The 18,893-nt window shown below is 53.6% G+C and overlaps 2 protein-coding genes across 38 annotated transcripts in view; both read left to right on the top strand.

Moving 5' to 3' along the window:
• The first annotated feature begins 1,164 nt into the window (after positions 1 to 1,164).
• TMED9 (transmembrane p24 trafficking protein 9) lies at positions 1,165 to 4,770 on the top strand. The gene is made up of 5 exons (XM_001502151.6): positions 1,165 to 1,442; positions 1,612 to 1,712; positions 2,315 to 2,440; positions 2,802 to 2,948; positions 3,902 to 4,770. Exons 1-5 carry the CDS (start codon positions 1,259 to 1,261, stop codon positions 4,049 to 4,051), a joined length of 708 nt encoding a protein of 235 aa, XP_001502201.1. The 5' UTR covers positions 1,165 to 1,258; the 3' UTR covers positions 4,052 to 4,770.
• Positions 4,771 to 7,629: 2,859 nt separating this feature from the next.
• Positions 7,630 to 18,893, top strand: part of B4GALT7 (beta-1,4-galactosyltransferase 7) — a 28,663-nt gene continuing 17,399 nt past the window's right edge. For 10 of the 37 annotated variants that reach the window (XR_011425435.1, XR_011425430.1, XR_011425438.1 and 7 more), the window contains exons 1-6: positions 7,630 to 7,799; positions 11,371 to 11,733; positions 14,471 to 14,696; positions 15,809 to 15,892; positions 16,158 to 16,262; positions 16,786 to 17,287. Coding sequence is in view for 13 of the 37 variants with exons in the window: in XM_070233815.1 (XP_070089916.1) it covers positions 7,727 to 7,799; positions 8,806 to 8,974; positions 9,531 to 9,692; positions 11,371 to 11,733; positions 13,063 to 13,152; positions 14,471 to 14,696; positions 15,809 to 15,892; positions 16,158 to 16,262; positions 16,786 to 16,941 (1,428 nt within the window). In the remaining 24 variants the exon portion in view is untranslated. Of the gene's footprint in view, positions 7,800 to 8,805; positions 8,975 to 9,530; positions 11,091 to 11,370; positions 11,734 to 12,990; positions 13,153 to 14,470; positions 14,697 to 15,808; positions 15,893 to 16,157; positions 16,263 to 16,785; positions 17,557 to 18,893 lie in introns of those variants that run through there. The other 27 variants (XR_011425443.1, XR_011425442.1, XR_011425441.1 and 24 more) reach the window with 19 other exon arrangements.

Here is an 18,893-nt window from a genome sequence, read left to right as displayed (position 1 = left end):
GGACAGTGAAATACAATTTTTCATCCACTGATTTTGCAAAGATTAAAAAGGTTAACATTTGACCAGGGTGTGGGGAAGTAAACTCTCTGACACACTCCTGGTGGGACTGTAAATTGATACAAAGTTTTGGGGAGGACAATTTTGTGATCGCTATCAACAAAACTATGTTCTACAGTAACGCTTTTTAGAAAATGAACAAGAATTTTTATCGCAGAGTTATTTATAAGAGCAAATAATTAGGAGGAAAGAAATCTTAAGCACTTCATCAGAGGAATGGTAAAAAAAAAAAATAAGGTACATTCATATTATGGAATATTGTTACTGTTAAGAAAAATAAGGTAAAGACTTTCTAATGAGGGGGGAAAACGTGAACACATTTCCACTAAACCTCCCTCCCTAGGGCCAAATGAAACAAAAAAAGAGAAGTTTCTGTGAAACCTTCATGTAGCACAGTCATAAACTGCTAATTCCGAAGAGCTGCCAAAATACACAGAAATTTAGATAAAATCCAGGAAGGACACGACGGGCAAACCCAGACTTCTGCTGATCTCAAAATGAATGCAGAGCTCTCCAAAACTGGGCGGCTCCGCCCCAAGTCCCCCACCAATATCCCTTTACCTGCAGGTCACTGGGACACAGAAACCCGGTCCGGAGACGAGCCATCATGGCCAGAATCCGGCAGCAAAGCCTGCGTGGATGAGTGTGTGGTGGTGTGAAAGCATACAGACCAGATTTAATAGTGGATGAGGCCTGGGGGAACGAGGGGTGGTCCGCGTGGCAAAGAAGAGGTAAGGGGAGGCCATGGCTTTTTTCTTTTTGGTATTTTTTTTCCCGAAGATAAATTCCTGCATTGTTTGTGTCATTTTTCTCAAAGTTCAATTTTTTAAAATAGAAGCAAACCAAGTGGTAGATGCTATGCCGAGGAAAGTCGGGGATCCTCGGTTCGAATCCTGTTCTGCTCATTATTCGCTCCGCCGGCTCAAACAAACTGCGTTACTTTCATCATCTGTAAAAAGCTGATAATCATCAACAGTCACCGGGCCTCGACGAAGGTCAGCGGAAAGAATCTTTCAATTCTGGGGCCCCAATTCGGTCGCAGGTAGAAGCCGCGCCCCAATCAGGTACTGCCGCGCCGCGGCCGCGGGGCATCTCGGGACTTGTAGTCCACTCTGCGGAACTCGCTGTCCCGACACGCCCCACGGCGGCGGCTGGGCTACGTGGCGCGGTCGGCTGCGGCTGCGCGAGCAGGTGGGGCAAGATGGCTGCGGAGCAGGGCGTGCTGTTCGTCGGGCCCTGGCCCGGAGCGGGACTGGGCAGGGTGATTCGGGCCCTCCTGCTGCTGCTGTGTTTTGCGGCCCGCGGAGGCACGCTTTACTTCCACATCGGGGAGACGGAGAAGAAGTGCTTTATTGAGGAGATTCCGGACGAGACCATGGTTATAGGTGCGGGGGGAGGGGGAGAGTTTGGAACCAGACCGAAGTCTTGGGGCGGAGGGTGCGGGAGAGTCAGCCGTCCAGAGCCCCGGGCAGCTGGCCGCCCGGTGCCCTGGCGGCCGCGGACTCAGCGCTCCCTCGCGCTTCTCTGACCTGGGCCCTCCCGGCTTCCCTGCAGGAAACTACCGGACGCAACTGTATGACAAACAGCGGGAAGAGTACCAGCCGGCTACCCCCGGGCTTGGCATGTTCGTGGAGGTGAAGGACCCAGAGGACAAGGTGAGCCGGCCCCTTAGCCCCGCCGAGCCCTTTGCTGTGCACTTCAGCGCCAGACTCAGCAGGCTCTGGTACCTCCGCTCCTAGTTTCCACATCTGCTAAACTGGTAAAAACAGTTGGTGTGAGAAGATCCCGGATTTTCACTCCAGCCCAAAGTTGGGCTGCTGCAGTGTTAGCTAGCTGCTCCTCTCAACTTCTCACTGCTGCATGATTCCGCCAAGTCAGATACCTTCACCGAGCCATTTTCCTCGTCTGTGAAATGGAAATTCATCTATCTTATAGGTGTGATGAGTGGATTAATTGTGGTGCTGGGAATCAATGAGTTTTGTCAATTCTAAATCTGTGACAGCTAGACTTCAGGATTTCACAGAATAGCGTACTTTTGGAAAAGAATGAGCAGCTTTTAATTTTGACAAAGACGTAGCTGTCACCTTCCATTTAAAAAAAGAATCACACCAAAAGAGTTGAAAGGGCATGAGCTATGAATAAAGGAAAGCTCTTCCCAAAAGCGGTCACATGTCAACCTAATGTCATACTCTTCACCCCTGCCCCAAATAGTTCTCAGACAAGCTACATAATACTCACTGAAGCCCCTTCTCTCCAGGTGATCCTGGCCCGGCAGTATGGCTCTGAAGGCAGGTTCACTTTCACCTCTCATACTCCTGGTGAGCACCAGATCTGTCTGCACTCCAATTCCACCAAGTTCTCCCTCTTTGCTGGAGGCATGCTGGTAAGTGGACCCAGTGTCACTCCTGGCTGTCAACCTCTAGCCCCTGGTCAGGCTGGGGACTGGTGGTGCTGTGGATGTGCAATGAGTGTGTCGGATTCTGTGTCACCTAACAAGACTGGGTTTCCAGTGAACATGTAGGGCATGTTTGCTGAGTTCTTTTTATATGCCTTGGTCAGACCGTCAGCCAAGGCTCATTCTTGCCGGTGTGCCTGGAGCCCCATAGGGCTAGACACTGAGGAGGCTTCAGTCAGTGTTGGCTAAATGAGCAAACGAAGGAAGGTGGGGGGACCAGCTGTCAGTCCCTGGCAGGAAGATGGAGCAGAGCTGCCTGATTCTCCTTAATTTCCTTAACTGTCCCCAGAGAGTTCACCTGGACATCCAGGTGGGTGAACATGCCAACGACTATGCAGAAATTGCTGCCAAAGACAAATTGAGTGAGTTGCAGCTACGAGTGCGACAACTGGTGGAGCAAGTGGAACAGATCCAGAAAGAGCAAAACTACCAGCGGGTAAGAGGTTGGGCCGGGAGTGGTGGGCTTCTTCCCAGAAGCTGCCAACTGACTCACCCAGGAGCTGCATGTCAGATTCATTATGAAACCCAAGGGACTTACTTGTCTGAGCTGCATTGCAAGTCTAAAAGGTGGGATGATTGTTACTAACTCTACTTTGTAATTGGAGAGAGACAGGCTCTTAAGAGGCTGTCTTTGCTGTAAATCACACAGTTACACATACACAGTGGCAGAGTGGAAATTGATACCAGTACCTTGGCTGCTGTTTCCATGGCTCCAGGTGCTCCCAGGACCAGGTGTTTCAAACTCACCTGTGTCCAGGAGCCAGGCAGGTACAGTGAGTGAATCTGAGATCGTAAGGACTGGTAGGACAGTGACCTATCTAACCTCAGTTGATTGTCAGCTGAGGGCTGCCTTGCAGAAATGCTAGCCCTGGGTTTGAAGAGGAGCTAGACGTCCAGGTTTTTAATGTGAAATTTCCGGGGTTTTAAATGTTGGCAAAACATTGTGTGAGCCAAACAAAACCCATGTATGGGCCAGATCCATCCCGTGGCCCACCAATTTGCAACCTGTGCCTACAGTCTTCAAGGAGCAATTTGGGATACCTGGGCAGTGGGCTCAGAGCAAGTCCACTCCCGAGTGCTTCAGGACAGTTCTAGCAGGTGGCATGATACTACAACTACTTTACCTCTCCCCTAGGCTCCAGGGTAGGACCCAGTGAGGGCTGTGTCTGACAGGTGAGCAAACAGACTTAGGAGAAATGAGCAGGTTGCCTGAGGTCATCTAGCTGGTGAGGATGATACAGTCCCCAGGTGGGGTGGCTCTTTGCAGGCGGAACCTGGGCAAAGCCGGTTGGCCCTGAGGCATCCTCCGGGGAGGGAACCCAGCAGTTCTAACAGCCCCAGGTGGGGCCCAGCCAACTCAGGCTCCTCTTCCTTTCTCCTCTCCCACAGTGGCGAGAGGAGCGCTTCCGGCAGACCAGCGAGAGCACCAACCAGCGAGTGCTATGGTGGTCCATTCTGCAGACCCTCATCCTCGTAGCCATCGGCGTCTGGCAGATGCGACACCTCAAGAGCTTCTTTGAAGCCAAGAAACTCGTGTAGCCATCCCAGACCTCACAGGCCATCCTTCCTCTCAGGCTGGGGGAGAAAGGGCCTCGTGGAACTGATTTCTCTTTGGCAGGAGGGCTGGTTCCCAGCCGTGGATGTTCTGGAGGGGAGAGGGGCCACAGGCACTCCAGGCACAAGCTGAGGGCAGCAGCTTGGCTGGCTATTACTGAGCAGGTGGTGGGGCAAATGCCTGCCCTCTCCCCTGGGCTCTAGCTTTTTGCAGTAATCACCCAGGGGCTGGTGAAGCCACTGGGAACCCCATTGGCACCTCAGAATCACAGTGTTACTGATCAGGGACGTGAGGCTGTCATCTGGGTGGCTGTGGGGAGGGGAGCGGGTGGGCAAGCCAGTCTTCCTTCTGTCTTCCTTTGCTACCTGGGGATTGGGGGCATGTTGAGGTGCAGCTGTGATTCCCTGCCACCCTGGGAACCTCACTGTTCCCCCCTTGGGTCTAGACCCAGCCTGCTGATCCAGGGTGTGTGTGTCACTTGAGGTTGGGGTGGAGGGGGTTGCAGTGTGGGAGAGTGCCCCTGAGGTTGACCCTGGGTTCTTCACATGGTTGTCCTTTTTGGGGCTCAAGGAACTGGGGTCAGGCCAAGCAGAGGCCTTGGTGCTGGTTGGGGACGGGGCCTGCAGAGTCTTAGTTACTGATTTCATTTTCGATAAGTCTAGGTTTGTTACATTGGTTTCCCAATAAAAAAAATTGACTTCTTGTCCAGTGTAAAGTTACTCTACTATCAGTGAGCATAACACTGCAAGGTGCTTCAGGGAATGTCCGTTCTCCCAGTGGGCAAAGCATTTCACATTCCAAGATGAAGACCCACCTGTGAACCTCATTCTTTCCATCCTCTCCATACCTTCCTGCGGCAGGTATGAAGGTATGTTTTGCCAAGACAATCCAACAAGTATGTTGGGTACCTCAAATCCACATTTCCTCTGCACCAGCTCCCTTATGAAGTGCTGTCCTGCTTGTCCAGAATAGGTGGACCGAATTGTCATGGTGCTGCAAGGAAGTGCCTCGTTAGGGGAGGTAGTGTGCATTCATCAGAGGAATGCTGCAGGTGTGGGAAGGACAAATCCCTGGGCTGGTGGGGATGAGGATACTGATGAACATAACCAATAGCACGGGTTTTCAGCAAGGCCCTTGAAGGAGAGGAAGGATTCTGAGGAAAGAAGGCAGGGTGGGAGTGGTTGGGGGAAGCAGAGGCAAACCGTTGCTATGCAGCTGGATGGGCATGGTTGCAGCTGGAGGTGTGTGTGTTGTAGGGGGGTGGGGGTCAGGGTGAGAAAGCTGGAAAGGAAGGTTGGTTAGAGTTAGAAGAGCCTTGAGCTCCAGGTAAGAGATTTGGACATTATCCACTGTTCAAATTTGAGAAGACCCCGAATGTAAAATTTGATGGAAGGTTTATCCAGCAGTGTGTGAGAAGGAGATTGGGGGTGAGGAGACAAGTCTGGAGGCTACTTGAACTGCTAGGAGGATGTAATCTGCACTCATATCGCCACCTAGGTGTCCACATTTAGAAAAAATTTTTTGTTTTTTTGAGGAAGATTAGCCCTGAGCTAACTACTGCCAATCCTCCTCTTTTTGATGAGGAAGACTGGCCCTAAGCTAACATCTGTGCCCATCCTCCTCTATACGTGGGACACCTACCACAGCATGGCATGCCAAGCGGTGCCATGTCTGCACCCGGGATCCGAACCAGTGAACCCCGGGCCACCAAGAAGCAGAGTGCGCGAACTTAACCACTGCGCCACTGGGCTGGCCCCTAGAGAAACCTTTTAGAACAGCTTTAGAATTACAGGAAAATTGTGAAGATAGTTTCCCCTATTAATGTCGCACATTAGTATGGTATGTTTATTAAAATTAAATGGATCAATAGTGATACATTATTTTTAACTGAAGACCATACTTTATGCAGATTTCCTTAGTTGTTACCTGATGTCCTTTTTCTGTTCCAGGATCCCATCTGTGATACCATGTTACATTTAATTGTCTTGTTTCCTTGGGCTCCTCTTGGCTGTGACATTTTCTCAGACTTTCCACTGTTTTTTATTACCTTAACAGTTTTCAGGAGTACTGGTCAAGTATTTTGTAGAATTTCCCTCATTTGGAAGTTGTCTGCTTTTTTTCTCATGATTAGATAAGTTCTGGGTTTTTGAAAGGAAGACTGCAGAAGTAAAGTGCCTTTCTCATCCCATCATATTAGGGGTAGTTATTACCAACATGACTGTGGATGTCACAGTTTAAAGTTAGTTATTTGGATTTTTATGTGAAATCTGATTTCTTGAGATAAATCAGATCTGACATTAGGGGGGCTCCATCCTGACTACAACACTTAGCTGGACTGAATGGTAGCTGTCTCCTTTAGATGGGCTTGTGCTCTCCAGGTCACAGTCCCCTCTCCCTGCTTCTATCCTTGGCCTTACCGAGTTGGTCTCTGCAGGGCGTCAGTCAGGCCGAGGTTGGATTTGCCAAGGTTGTGGTGTACAGTGCTGTGCCCTGGGAGAGTTCAGCAGGAAGGGGGGTTGTATGCTGGGTTTAAGGGAGAATGGGGGCTGCTGGGAATGGTTAATTTCCCACTCAGAAGGAAGTCCTCTCAGAAGCAGAGTGGTTGAGACCACAGATAGTGCAGCCACACTGTCTCGGCTCACGTCCTGAATCACCTCTCTCTGCTTCAGTTCCCTCATCTTTAAAGTGGGCATAATACGTACAATACTCATAAATGAGATGACAGTAGTAAAGAATTTAGAACAATGACTGGCACGTAGTAAGAACTTAATAGATGTTAGCTATTTATTAAGAAACTTAAATTTTGCCTGGAAGAGCAGAGGAAATCAATTCTAATAACTCTGCCGCTCTCTTCACAGGTGGGAGGCTGGCCCAGCTGGGGCTAAGTTCGCACGGTGACAGCGCAGACATGGGAACTCAATCTCCTTATTCCCTTCTTCAGTTCTCACCTCAGCTCCACAAAGTAGCCCTCTCCTGGATGATCACTATCATTTATATAGAGTTGACTATTGCACCCATCACTGTACCAAGTATTTGCATTTTCTCCTTTAATCCTCACAGCAACCATGTACATCAGGCACCATTTATACCCTCAGATGAGGAAACAGACGCAAAGAGATTGTGCCTTGACCTAAAGCAGCTGAATTGGCAGAGTCAGGTTTCTCATCCAGTCAATAAGTCTTTAGTGCCTGACTCCTAACTACTACTTGGGGTATCGGCTGAACCCAAGACAGCCCTGAGCTTGGCCTTGCCCCCTCCAAGCTTGTTGCGGAGGAAGAATGCACCTGGGTTGGCAGCAGGGATGCCCAGATGCTCCCCGCCTTCCCTTGGGACGAGGAGGAAGACGCACATTGTCCCAGGGCGCTCGTTTGGAAGCCCAGAGTCTCAATGCAGTCCGAGCCCAGTGACTAGAGCTCCCTGAGGGGCCTCAGTTTCTCGGAGTGTAGAGGGCAGCTAGCAGTCACTCGGGCGGTTGGAGCGTTCACGTGTTCCTCGCGCGCGGAACCTTTGACGCGGCAGCTTCGGGGAGCAGACGGTGCGGCCGGAGCGGTGGACCCAGCGGACCGAAGGGCGGGGCGGAGCGGCCTGGGCGGGGCAGGAGGCGGAGGCGCCGCGTAGGCCCGGGAGGCCGGCCCGGCCCGGCTGGGAGCTCGAGCTCCATGCGCCGCCGCCTCCCCCAACGATGTTCCCCTCCCGGAGGAAAGCGGCGCAGCTGCCCTGGGAGGACGGCAGGTGAGCGGCGGCGGCCGGTCCGGGCCCCGTCCTCCCGGGTGCCAGTCCTTTCTGGGCCGGCCCGCGGAATGTAGGAGCCCGAGGCCGTCCTCTCCGTGTCTGCGGGCTCTCTGAGGGTCTATGTCTCTCTCTGTGTGGGTCTCTGTCTCTACCCGTCTCCGTCACTCCGGGGTTCTGTATTTCTCCGTTGATTCCCCTTTTTGAATTTCTGTTTCTGTCTTTACAAGTCTTTCTCTCATTATGGTTCTCTCTGTGTTTCTCCACTGGCCTCTGTCTGTCTTCGTGCGGTTCTCTGACTCCGTTGACCTCTCTCAGTGGATCTGTGTCTTTATGTCTCTCCCTAGTCTCTGAGGGTGTTTATTCCGTTTCTCTGGTCTCTGCCTCCCCCATTGCATCCATGTAGCCTCAGACTTTACCCGCCCGTCTTCATGCTTCCCCGTCATTTGCTGACCACCCAGAAGAACACAGCAGACAGAAGCTCTGTATGCTCTGCCTGGCGCTTACTAGGCATTCCTCACACAGAACGTTAGTTCATTTCCTGTGCAGCTCTACTTGGATGGGGCCTGCCCCATGTCATTAGGTGTGAGCTGGACTCAGACCTTAGCTAATGATGTTTCCTATTAAAGTAGAAGGGGAATGGGGTGGGTGGGAGGCTATTTGGCCACTTAAATTTGGGAAGACACCCACACTTCAGTCTTGAGATGTGCCCCCAAAACTCTTCTCACCCAGAACACATGATAGTGGGACTCCACCCAGTGAATGATACCTCATTCCCTTTATTTCTCTTAAGTTTGCCAGGTGCCAAAAGATTCCGGGATAGAACGGGCACGAGTCTTTGCCATTAGGGATTTTTCAGACTTGGTGTTGAAATAAGAAGAAAGGAATACAATAGAAAGAAAGCCTGGACTGTGGAATCAGGCATGGACAGCAATCCTCTTTAATAGCCATGTGACCAGAAACAGATCACTTAATCCTTCTGACCTCAGCCTTTCCATCTCTGAAACAGGGATCATAACATCCACCCTGCAGGGCTGTATGAGGACTGAGGATGACACATGTAAAACTCTTGACGCTGTGCCTGACACAGAGGAGGGACTAGTTGTCTTCCAGTTACCTTTGCAGTTTGGAGATTCTGTAATCAGAGCAGCTGATGATTCAAACCTTGTGTCACTAAGGTTTGTGTGAGGGAAGAAATGAAGGGTAACGGAGGAGAATTTCCATTTCCTGATCCATTTCCATAAGCCTTTGGAACATAACCTTGTTCCCAGAAAAATGTATTGATGTCAGTTCGTACTTTTCACACATGGGTACAAAGATCCATGCAACAGATGCAGGCTAATGGAGCAATTAGAGTGCTAGCTCTAGAGCCAGCATACCTGGGTTTGAATCTGCCTCTTACTAGCCTTGGGCCTATAGATTGATGGAGACAATCTACCCATCAGAGCAGGGTGGCCTGGGCCTGGGAGCAGCTAGGTCTGCACATCTGGAGTTGGCCACCAGGTGGCACCAGGAACAACAGTTCTCAGTGTCCACTGTCCTGGGGAATTGGGACTCAGCTCTGAATTCGGTTGCTCAGCGGTTTGGGCCCTTAGAGGCAGGATCAGATTGCCCATGGGAACGTGATCGTGGTGGGAAGAGGAGGCTGGACCGAAGGAACAGCATGTGAAAGTGCATGGAATGCCCAATCACTGCCGTACCCCTGGATAATAGTCACTGCTTCTTCCCCCGAAGGTGGGATATTTCCCTGTGTCCATCTCCCCGGTCTCCACCTCTCCCCCAGAAAGAGCCAGGAGGGCGAGAAAGAATCTGTAGAGGTTCCAGCCTTCCCAGGCCACTTGCAGGATTGGGCTCCGCTGCTCCCCAGCGCAAACCCCCACCACAGGACAACAGGGGGTAAGTTAGGAGCCCTGCAAGGATGTCCTACCGGACCACCTCTCTGCTGCATGGGGGACCTGGCCTGGCTTCAGGGATGCTGGCTTCCAGGTTGGCAGTTGTGCCTCTAGAGAAAGGCAGGAGTTGGCCTGGCTCTAGTTTGTGACTTAAAGCATGCCCTAACTGCTTGAACACTTCCTGTAACTCACTTAGCAAGCCTTCTGCTGTCTGACGAGTGCTGGGGCCACAGATAGGAATCTGATTGCCTGTGGGTAAGGGCTTCAAAGAGGGAAGTACCAGATGCCATGGGAACACAAAGGAAGGAGCGTGTATCTCAGTTTGTGTGCACATGGGGGCAGGGGTCACATGGTGCTGGCCATGCCATTGGAGTTTGGTCCTGAAGGATCAGCTGGGGGGCTTCCAGGCAGAGAAAATAAGGAGGGCATTTCAGGCGGAAGAAGCAGGCTGTGTGAGGGCAGAAGCAGGAAGGAGTATGGTGAGTGGAGAAGCTCTGAGTTAACCAGTATGATACCACTGGGCGAGTGGCAAGGGGTAACTGCAGCTGGGGCCAGGTCACAGAGGGGTTTGACTCTCGGGCCAAGGGTTCTGCTATTATCTTGTAAACAGGGGAGGATCATCTGTGAGGTGGAAGGGCAAGGACCAGATGAGACTTGAGCTAAAAGAGAGGCACTGGGTGAGGAAGGAGCAAAGGGACACTTAGGAGGTAGAGTCTGTAAGACCTGGTAGTGACTTGGTGACTCGTAAAGGTTGGAAAGGAGGTTGCAGATTGTTTCAGGGGGAGTAGTATAGAGGAAGCTTCCCTTGTCTTGGATTCCTCAGCTCCTCCTCAGAAACTTCCAGAGAGAGGGACAAAGGAATCAGGCAAATTCCGCCTGCTTCTTAGTACTTTCTAACCGAAAGGGCCGTCTCTCGCAGCCACACTACCCCAGTGTCTAAGATACTCAGCTGTTTTTCATTTCTGAAATGAGCCTGGGTGCTGTATGCAGCCCCTCATCTTTCTTTCCCTCATCTGTCTCTCATCTCTTGTCACATGGGCTGCCTCTTGGACTGAAGCTTTGAGACTTGTTCAATGAACTGCCACTGTCAGTTTGGCTTTGTATTGGTTTGGGGGCAGGTCCAATCTTTCCAGAGTAAACAATTGGTCTTTTCACGGGGACTGATGCCAGCACACATCTCTGTCTTGGGGAGCTTTCTGGTGTGAGAAGCAGGACAAAACCAAGGGGGTGAACTTGCAGGGGAGCAGGTATGGAAGGCAGTGGGTGGGGTCTCTAAGGCGGGACTCCTGCCATCAGCTCAAGACATGAGCCACTGTCCTGAGGAGCGGCAAGTGCAAGAGACAAGGAGCCTTGTCCCTGCCCACGAGCAGCTCACGGTCTGACCAGGACTCACCCACAGAAAGTAAGAGAGCATCAAGGAAATGCGGCAGCTCTGTGACCCGAGAGTGGTCAGAGGACTTCTTGGAGGTGGGATGGCACAAGCTGGACCTAGGGTGGTAAGCAGGATTCTGATGCCCAGTAGAAGCATCAGCAAAAGCATTAAAGTTGCTTCTGCACTAATTCCCAGGCGCTTGGGGCAGACAAGTCATGTGTGCCCTACTTGTGGGGAAACCAGAGAAGGGGTCTGTCACAAGGCCCCAGCTCGGCCCTGTCCTTCTGACCTGTCTCTGCTCTTGTCCTAGGTCCAGGTTGCTCCCCAGTGGCCTCCCCCGGAAATGCTCCGTCTTCCACCTCTTCGTTGCCTGTCTCCTACTGGGCTTCCTCTCCCTGCTCTGGCTGCAGCTCAGCTGCTCTGGTGACATGGCCCGGGCAGCCAGGGGACAAGGGCAGGAGACCCCAGGCCCACCCCGGGTGTGCCCCCCAGAGCCACCCCCTGAGCACTGGGAAGAAGATGCATCATGGGGTCCCCATCGCCTGGCAGTGCTGGTGCCCTTCCGTGAACGCTTTGAGGAGCTCCTGGTCTTTGTGCCCCACATGCACCGCTTCCTGAGCAGGAAGAAGATCCAGCACCACATCTATGTGCTCAACCAGGTGGATCATTTCAGGTAGGGACTGCCTCCTGACCCAGCACCCCCTCTCCAGGGGCCTTACCTTGCCCAGGCCTCTAGGGCCTGCTCCCTTTCTCAGCAGTGGTCCAATGCCAAGTGGGCCACCTGGCGCAGTGGCAGGAGCATGGGAGGGAGCATTCTTTCACTGGGCGTGATGGGAATTTTGGGGGAGGGCCCAGATCTGATATGCATTTTTAAAAGATCTCTGTGGCTGCTGTATGTGGAATAGCTTATATCAGGACAAGAGAAGGGGCGGGAAGACCTGTTGGGTGGTTTCATAGTCGTCTGGGATGATGGTGTCTCGGCCAGCACAGTAGAAGGGTGGGATGGCTGTAGGGAATAGGGAAAGGGAGGCTCAAGACCAGGCTTTAAAGTTGTTCACAGTCTGGCATTATCCTAAAATCCTTACCCTTACCAAAAACTGCTCCCCTCCGTGGTCACAATTCAAGCTTCTCACACTTCACCCCCACCTCCTTTCCTGCCAACTCACTCCACTGGGAGACACACTCCAGCAATTCTTGGGCCCCACCAGGCCCTTTAGTCCACGGTCTTCCCAGTTTTCACTGCCCACCTTCCTTGTCCTCACTTTCTCCTTACCTAACTTGGATTCCGTGGCTCAGCATTAAAATCACTCTCCCGCACACGCCTCAACTCCCTTGCCCCCTTCTGCCTGGCATAACTTCCGCCTCACGAAACCCAACTCTGACTACTCCACATCTGCCCCTGGGTGGCTGGAAGTGGCCAGAGATGCTGCTCGCGTTGCTGACAATGAGCCCTGGCTCAGGAAGCCTTGCCTGGAAGCCTCGCGTTCCTCTGTCTGCTGCCTCCCCTCCCCGCGGCAGCCTTGCACACCTCCTCTCCTCACTCCCCCCATTTCACCCTCAGCTGCTGACTTTGCTTTCTGTTTAGAAAACAGAACCAACTGGAAGAGGACTTCCCAAGTCCCTGCCCCCTGGATGGGCCCACCAGCTTCTGTGCATGTGTCCCCGTGAACGCACTGTCCCAGCTCCTCCCAGGGCAGCACTTCCACTCTGGCACTGGATCCCTGTCCCCCTCTCCTACTCAAGGACGTCACTCTAGCCGTTGGCTCCCTCCTCTCCCGCATGGTCAGTTTTCCCTCCCTCATGGAGCATTCACATCAGTTTACACACATACTGAAGTAGCTCCCATCTGAAAAGAAAAAAGGAAAAGAAAGACCCCCTTGATCCCACATCCCCCGCAGCTGTCACCTCATTTCTCTGCTTCCCTTTGTAGCAAAGCTCCTTCCCTTTCGCTCTCTCAAACCTCTTCCACTCAGACGTTTACCCTGTCATGACTCTGAAACAGCTCCATTGACATCACCAGTGAGCCCAGCTTGTTAATCCAAAGGCCAGTTCTCAGCCTTCATCCTGTCGACCTCTCGGCAGCGTTTGCCAAGTGAGTTACTTCCTTCTTAAAACCTCTGCATTTGACCTCTGGGGCAGCTCTCTCGTTCTGCTCCTTCCTCACTGGCCACCCCTCCCACCTCCTGTTTGGTTCTGCCTCATCTCCCTGATCCCTCAACCTGGGTGCTCCTTGCGGCTCAGTGCTTGGCATCCCCGGTTCTTGCTACAGTCACTCACTGGGGCATCTCGTGGCATTGAATCCCATCTCTTCTCCTGGTGACTCCCAAGTCTGTGTCCCTGTCCAGATCTCTCTCCTGAACTCCAGACTTGCACATCCAGCTGCCTGAGCAACCATTCATTTGGTAGTCTCAGAAGCCTCTCAAGCTTAACTGGTAAAAACTGAATTCCTGATTCCCCACCCACCCCAGACCTGCTTCCCCTGTCCCCATCCCCATTTCAGCACAGGGCAGCCGCACGCTTCCACTTGCTCAGGCCAGAAGGCCTTGGGGTCATCCTCAGTTCCTCCTTCCCCCGCTCACACACATCCAGTCCCTCAGTAGAATACGTCTAGAATCTGCCCACTTCTCACTGTCTTCACTCCCCTGAGCGAAATCACCACCATCTCTTGCCTGAATGATTGTAATGGCCTCTCAGCCCATCTCCCTCCAATCTTTTCTCAACACCCCGACTAGAGCAATCCTCTTAAACCCTAAGTCGCAGGAAGCCCTCTGCTCTAAGCCCTCCAAAGGTTCCCCATCTCGCCCAGGGTCAGAGCCCAAGTCTGTCAGGGGCCTGTCACCCTCTGACCTCATCCCCTAAGCCCCTCCATGCGCTATGCTTGGCTTCTTGGTGTCTCCTCCTGCCTCAGGCCTTGGCAGTCGTTCTCCCTTCTGCTCAGAGCCCCATTCCCCCAATTTCCATTGGGCTCCTTCCCTCATGCCTTCAGGTTTCTGCTCACATGTCACCCTTTGGCCCTGGTGCTCCCTAACCACCTGTCTAACAGAACAGCCGCCCCACCCCAGCAAACTTTCTCCTCACCTGCTCTACTCTTCTCCACGCCACCTCCCACTGTCTGGCTTCTTACCTACCTGCTTATTGATTTTGTCTCCTCTTATTAGAAAGTCAGCTCCTTGAGGGCTGAGTTTTGAGTTCTCACTGCTGCATCTCCAGAGCTCTCAACAGTGTCTGGCACACAGGAAGTGCTCAGCAAACCTTTGTGAGATGAGTGGAGGGGCAGACGTGCAGTGGGCAGCCCCACAGTGAAGGCAGGGTTGGGCTGGAGGGGGGTGTAGGCACTGGGGGTGTGCTGTGGAGGACAGTCTGTCATGCAGACTTTGGGGGAGAGCAAGGTCACTGCCCGCCCTGCACAGGTTCAACCGGGCAGCACTCATCAACGTGGGCTTCCTGGAGAGCAGCAACAGCACGGACTACATCGCCATGCACGATGTGGATCTGCTTCCTCTCAACGAGGAGCTGGACTATGGCTTCCCTGAGGCTGGGCCCTTCCACGTGGCCTCCCCAGAGCTCCACCCGCTCTACCACTACAAGACCTACGTCGGTGGCATCCTGCTGCTCTCCAAGCAGCACTACCAGTTGGTGAGGCCCAGCCCAGCCTGCCCTGCTCAGAACCAGGGAGCGCCCTCCTGGGTGGGGGCGCTGGCAGGAGGAGCAGCAGTTCTGGGGCCCTGCGGGTGGAGGAGTCCTGCCTGAGCCCCGCAGGGGAACCCAGGAGCAGTCAGAGACATGAGAAAGGAGCAGGGCTGAGCAAGTCAGCCAGGGAGGATTCTGCCGCAGTGACAGAAACCCCCGTGCAAGCTGGCTTCAGAGACTGGGGAAAGTGGAAAGCTCTGGGTAGGGCTGGGGATGGAGGGTCTGGCTGCAGGTACGGCCTGCCCAGCCTCTGAGACAGGTTCACCAAGGCACCATTTCACCTTCCATCTCTCAGTTCTGCCTTCTCTAGACTGGATTTATTTTCAGACATTCAGGATGCAAGGTGGTTATTATAGCTGCAGCCTGCATCCATCTAGGCCCAAGTCCACTGGAAGATGGAGCCCCCTTCCCCAACAGCCCAGATAAGAGCCCCAGAACTGCTTCGCGCTGGCTCTTGATTGGCCCGACTTGAGTCATGGGCCCATCCCTGAGTCAGTCACTGTGGCTGGGAGTGAAGGTGGGTGGGTGGGGTGGGAAGAACTGAGCGGCTTAGACCCCCATCTCCTGCTCCTCTCTTCAAGCTGTGGCTGAAACCAGCTTTATGTAAATGAAGCTCCAAGTTGGGTGTCAAAAATAGGCGTCTGCCGTAGAGCCAAACTGTCCCTCTCTCATACAGAGGCAGAGACCTGGGCAGAGCCACCGTAGGAGAAATGGCAGTATGGAAGCAGGCAGAAATCGAGCAGGAGTTGGCACTTCTGCCCATCACCAGCTCCCCAGAGAGGTCCCCTCCCACCAGTCAGACGCTTTTGAGAAACTAATCATCTCACACAAGTTCAAGGCCCCATTAGAACAGGCAAAGGGACTGGGATGTGCTGACTGTTCCCCCTGTACCACAGAGGTTGTAGGAACTGTAAGCATCTGGGTGTCCGGAACCACCAGGGGAGGGGGCCGGGCCTGGCCTGGCCTAGCCTGGCTCGGGCTGGTACTTCCGAATAGTAGGAGACCAAAGAGCGCCCCTGGGAGGATGGGGCAAGTGACGCTGTCTGTCTCTGTGTCAGTGCAATGGGATGTCCAACCGCTTCTGGGGCTGGGGCCGCGAGGACGACGAGTTCTACCGGCGCATCAAAGGAGCCGGGCTCCAGGTAACACCCCACCCAGGGCCCTGCTACCTCCTCCATCATTGTGGCTGCCCCAAGGTTTCCTTCTCTGTCCTCAGGTGAAGTTCCTGGGGCTTGGAGATGGCAGCCCTGGTTCCAATCCCAGCCCTGCCCCCTGACTAGCACACCACTTCTGCAGAATGGGAATGCAGGCCCCTGCCTGTGGCATGCAGTAGGAGTCCAGAGGACTTGTGTGAGGGCCAGGGCTCCAGGAGGGGCAGCCTGACCCAACCACCTTTGGCCTCCTTAGCTTTTCCGCCCTTCGGGAATCACAACTGGGTACAAGACATTTCACCACCTGCATGACCCAGCCTGGCGGAAGAGGGACCAGAAGCGCATCGCAGCTCAAAAACAGGTGCTGGCTGGTCCCTTGACTGGGGATGGACAGGTGGTGATGTGGATAACCAACAGGCCCAAACAGTTCACAAGTTCTCCTTCTGCCCCAAATGGCCCCATCCTGCCCTGCTCGGCCCAGGCCAGTTGATGGGCATTCTGCTTGGTGGCTGCTCTGGGATGCCCTGCTCTGGTGGCTGGGCGCTGGGCACTGTGGGTCAGCCGAGACTTCAGAGTCCTTGCAGGCTGGAGAGGGGGCGGGCCTCAGCTGAAGGTGCCAGAATCGCAGCAGACCTGCAGCACAGGAGTCCCTATCCCTCAAACAGCCGCTTCTCCAGAAGCCAAGTTAGTCCAGCTGAAGAATCCCTGCTCTCCTGCCTACCAGTGGGGGGCAGCCGTGGGTGAAGCTTCACATCTCTGAGCAGCATTTCCTCCTCTCTTCAGTGGGAATCACAGGACCGCTGATGACGAGGTTGTGGGGGATCAGCGGACAGCTGGCACCCACAAAGCCCTAAGTATATGCTCTCTCTGCCCTCTCTTCCCAGGAGCAATTCAAGGTGGACCGGGAGGGAGGCCTGAGCACCGTGAAGTACCGTGTGGATTCCCGTACAGCACTGTCTGTGGGAGGGGCCCCCTGCACTGTTCTCAACATCATGTTGGACTGCGACAAGGCAGCTACCCCCTGGTGCACATTTGGCTGAGTTGGCTGGACAGTAAGGAAGCCAGTGCCTCTAGGCTGCACTGCCTCTCAGGACCAGGACCAAGCCTCAGGCCCCGGGCCAGCTCCAGCAGGATATGCAGTGGCCTGAAGTAGTGGACAGCAAGCCCTGTGTTTGCAGCAGCCCCACTCCCAGAGGCAGGCTTGAGCTGGGACAGGACACACACAGGGTGCCTGGGATGCTGCTGGCAATAAACAGTGATGGAAGAGGCTAGGATGTGGCTTCTGCCTGGAACTCTGCCCGGCCTCCTGCTTGCCCTGCTCTGCCCTCCTTCACGTGCTGAGACCTGCGGGCTTTTGTTCCTTCCCCTGGACCGCCTCCTGCAGAGGTACCGTTAGACCCCAGGCTGCTGACGTGGGTGGCCAGGGTGTTTGGGAGGGACACAGCTGCAGAAACCAGAATGCAAGCCCCACAGAAAGGGAACAACTGAAGCCAGCTCCAGCTGGATGTCACCATACAGGAGTGTGGGCCTAATGTTGCCAGATCTTCTGATTTTTCAGAAGAAACGAGAATTCTGGATTCTTAAGTGAAATCGGTTAATTTTAAAATGATAGCAATGAATTGAAACTTTAAAAAAGTATGGCAGGCCAAACAAAATGTGTTGTGGACCACCAGTTTGTCACCTGTGGCTTAGGGGAATGGGGTGTGGCAAAAGGTAACACCTCTCTTAGTTATAAGCTGGCAAGGAGTTGGGGCAGGGCTAGGGATGACACGGCCAGGGGAAGTCAGGTGGGAGAGAAGCCAAAGGCACAGGTTCCTGCCACCTCCCACAGCCCTCCAGGCTTTGCTGCCCTTCTGGGTGGTCTGACCACTGCCAGACTCTGGTGGGCTCTGACTCTGGGAGGAGGGCTTCATCCTGCCTCATGGAGATGCACAGAAACAGATCCACAGGACTGGACTTAGGGTAGGCAGGGCGCGTCGGCAATGACTCGGTCACGGCTTGAGGGACGGAGGAGCACATTTGTGCGATGGGAGGAGGAAGGTGGGAGAAGGAGGAGAATCCCTGGAGTGTTCCCACAGTAGGAGGAGGACTAGCAGTAAGCACCAAATGCCAGGGCGAGGTGAAGGAGGGGAGCTGAAGGAGGCCATGGAATCGGGGAGTGACCTGGAGGAAGCATCTGGAGGGAAGCCTGGGGCCAATGAGAGAGTGGGAGCGGAGGAACCCTGCAAGGTAAATCACTCCTTCAAGGTGTCTGACTGCCAGAGATTTGGGGCAGAAGTCAGAGGAGACTTGGGACCAGTTAAGGTTGGTTTGCTTAACTGTAGGGCAGCTGAAATACTGGAGAGGGAAGAGATTGAGCTCCCAGAGTTCAGGAGGGTGGATTCAACAACTCTGGTCCAAAAACACTCTGTCTCTGAGGATGATCTCAGGGCTGCTGTGTGTAGTTGCACAGATTGTGCACTGTACAACCTGTACGTAAGTCAAGAGATTTAAGCAAAGATGAGTGAAGCTTCAGGTTCCACATAACTGTTCAGATGTGTGACCGAGGGTCCTTAGATTGACCTCAACCAGCAGTTCAGCTTCACTCACTATGCTGAGGGGCAAATAACCATGGTTACGGTGCAGGGGTGATGGGAGGGACTTTCTCAACTTGAGGCCCAGGAGAGGGGAATTGCATACGTTCTGTATGCCAGTCTCCCTGTCTCTGTCGTCTTGGACTTATGTAACATGGGGGCATAACACCAGCCTCTTGGAGTTGGTGGGAATGGATGTGACATCAAAGCTCCTGGCTCTGTACTCATCTGTCACATAGGAAGACCTGAAAAATGGGGGGTTCCTTCCTTTCCACCTGCACCAGGGGAGTGGACTGAGCAGAAGAAAATCAAGATCAGCCGACTCAGCCTGGGCTGGGGCACCTCTCCAACCCTGCGGCCCCACACTTCCCCATGGCCACTGCCACCACCACCATCATCGAGGCATCCATGGTGATGCA

The sequence above is a fragment of the Equus caballus genome, chromosome 14 (genome assembly GCF_041296265.1).
Source record: "Equus caballus isolate H_3958 breed thoroughbred chromosome 14, TB-T2T, whole genome shotgun sequence".
Lineage (NCBI taxonomy): Eukaryota > Metazoa > Chordata > Mammalia > Perissodactyla > Equidae > Equus > Equus caballus.
The sequence above is the reverse complement of the archived record's forward strand: the minus strand, read 5'-3'. Positions and strand labels throughout refer to the sequence as shown.

Excerpts from the sequence above, each read along its gene's own strand:
- TMED9 (XM_001502151.6), top strand. The coding sequence starts at position 1,259 with ATGGCTGCGGAGCAGGGCGTGCTGTTCGTCGGGCCCTGGCCCGGAGCG. Across the intron at positions 1,443-1,611 it reads GGACGAGACCATGGTTATAG|GAAACTACCGGACGCAACTG; the intron begins GTGCGGGGGGAG and ends GCTTCCCTGCAG. Across the intron at positions 2,441-2,801 it reads TCTTTGCTGGAGGCATGCTG|AGAGTTCACCTGGACATCCA; the intron begins GTAAGTGGACCC and ends AACTGTCCCCAG.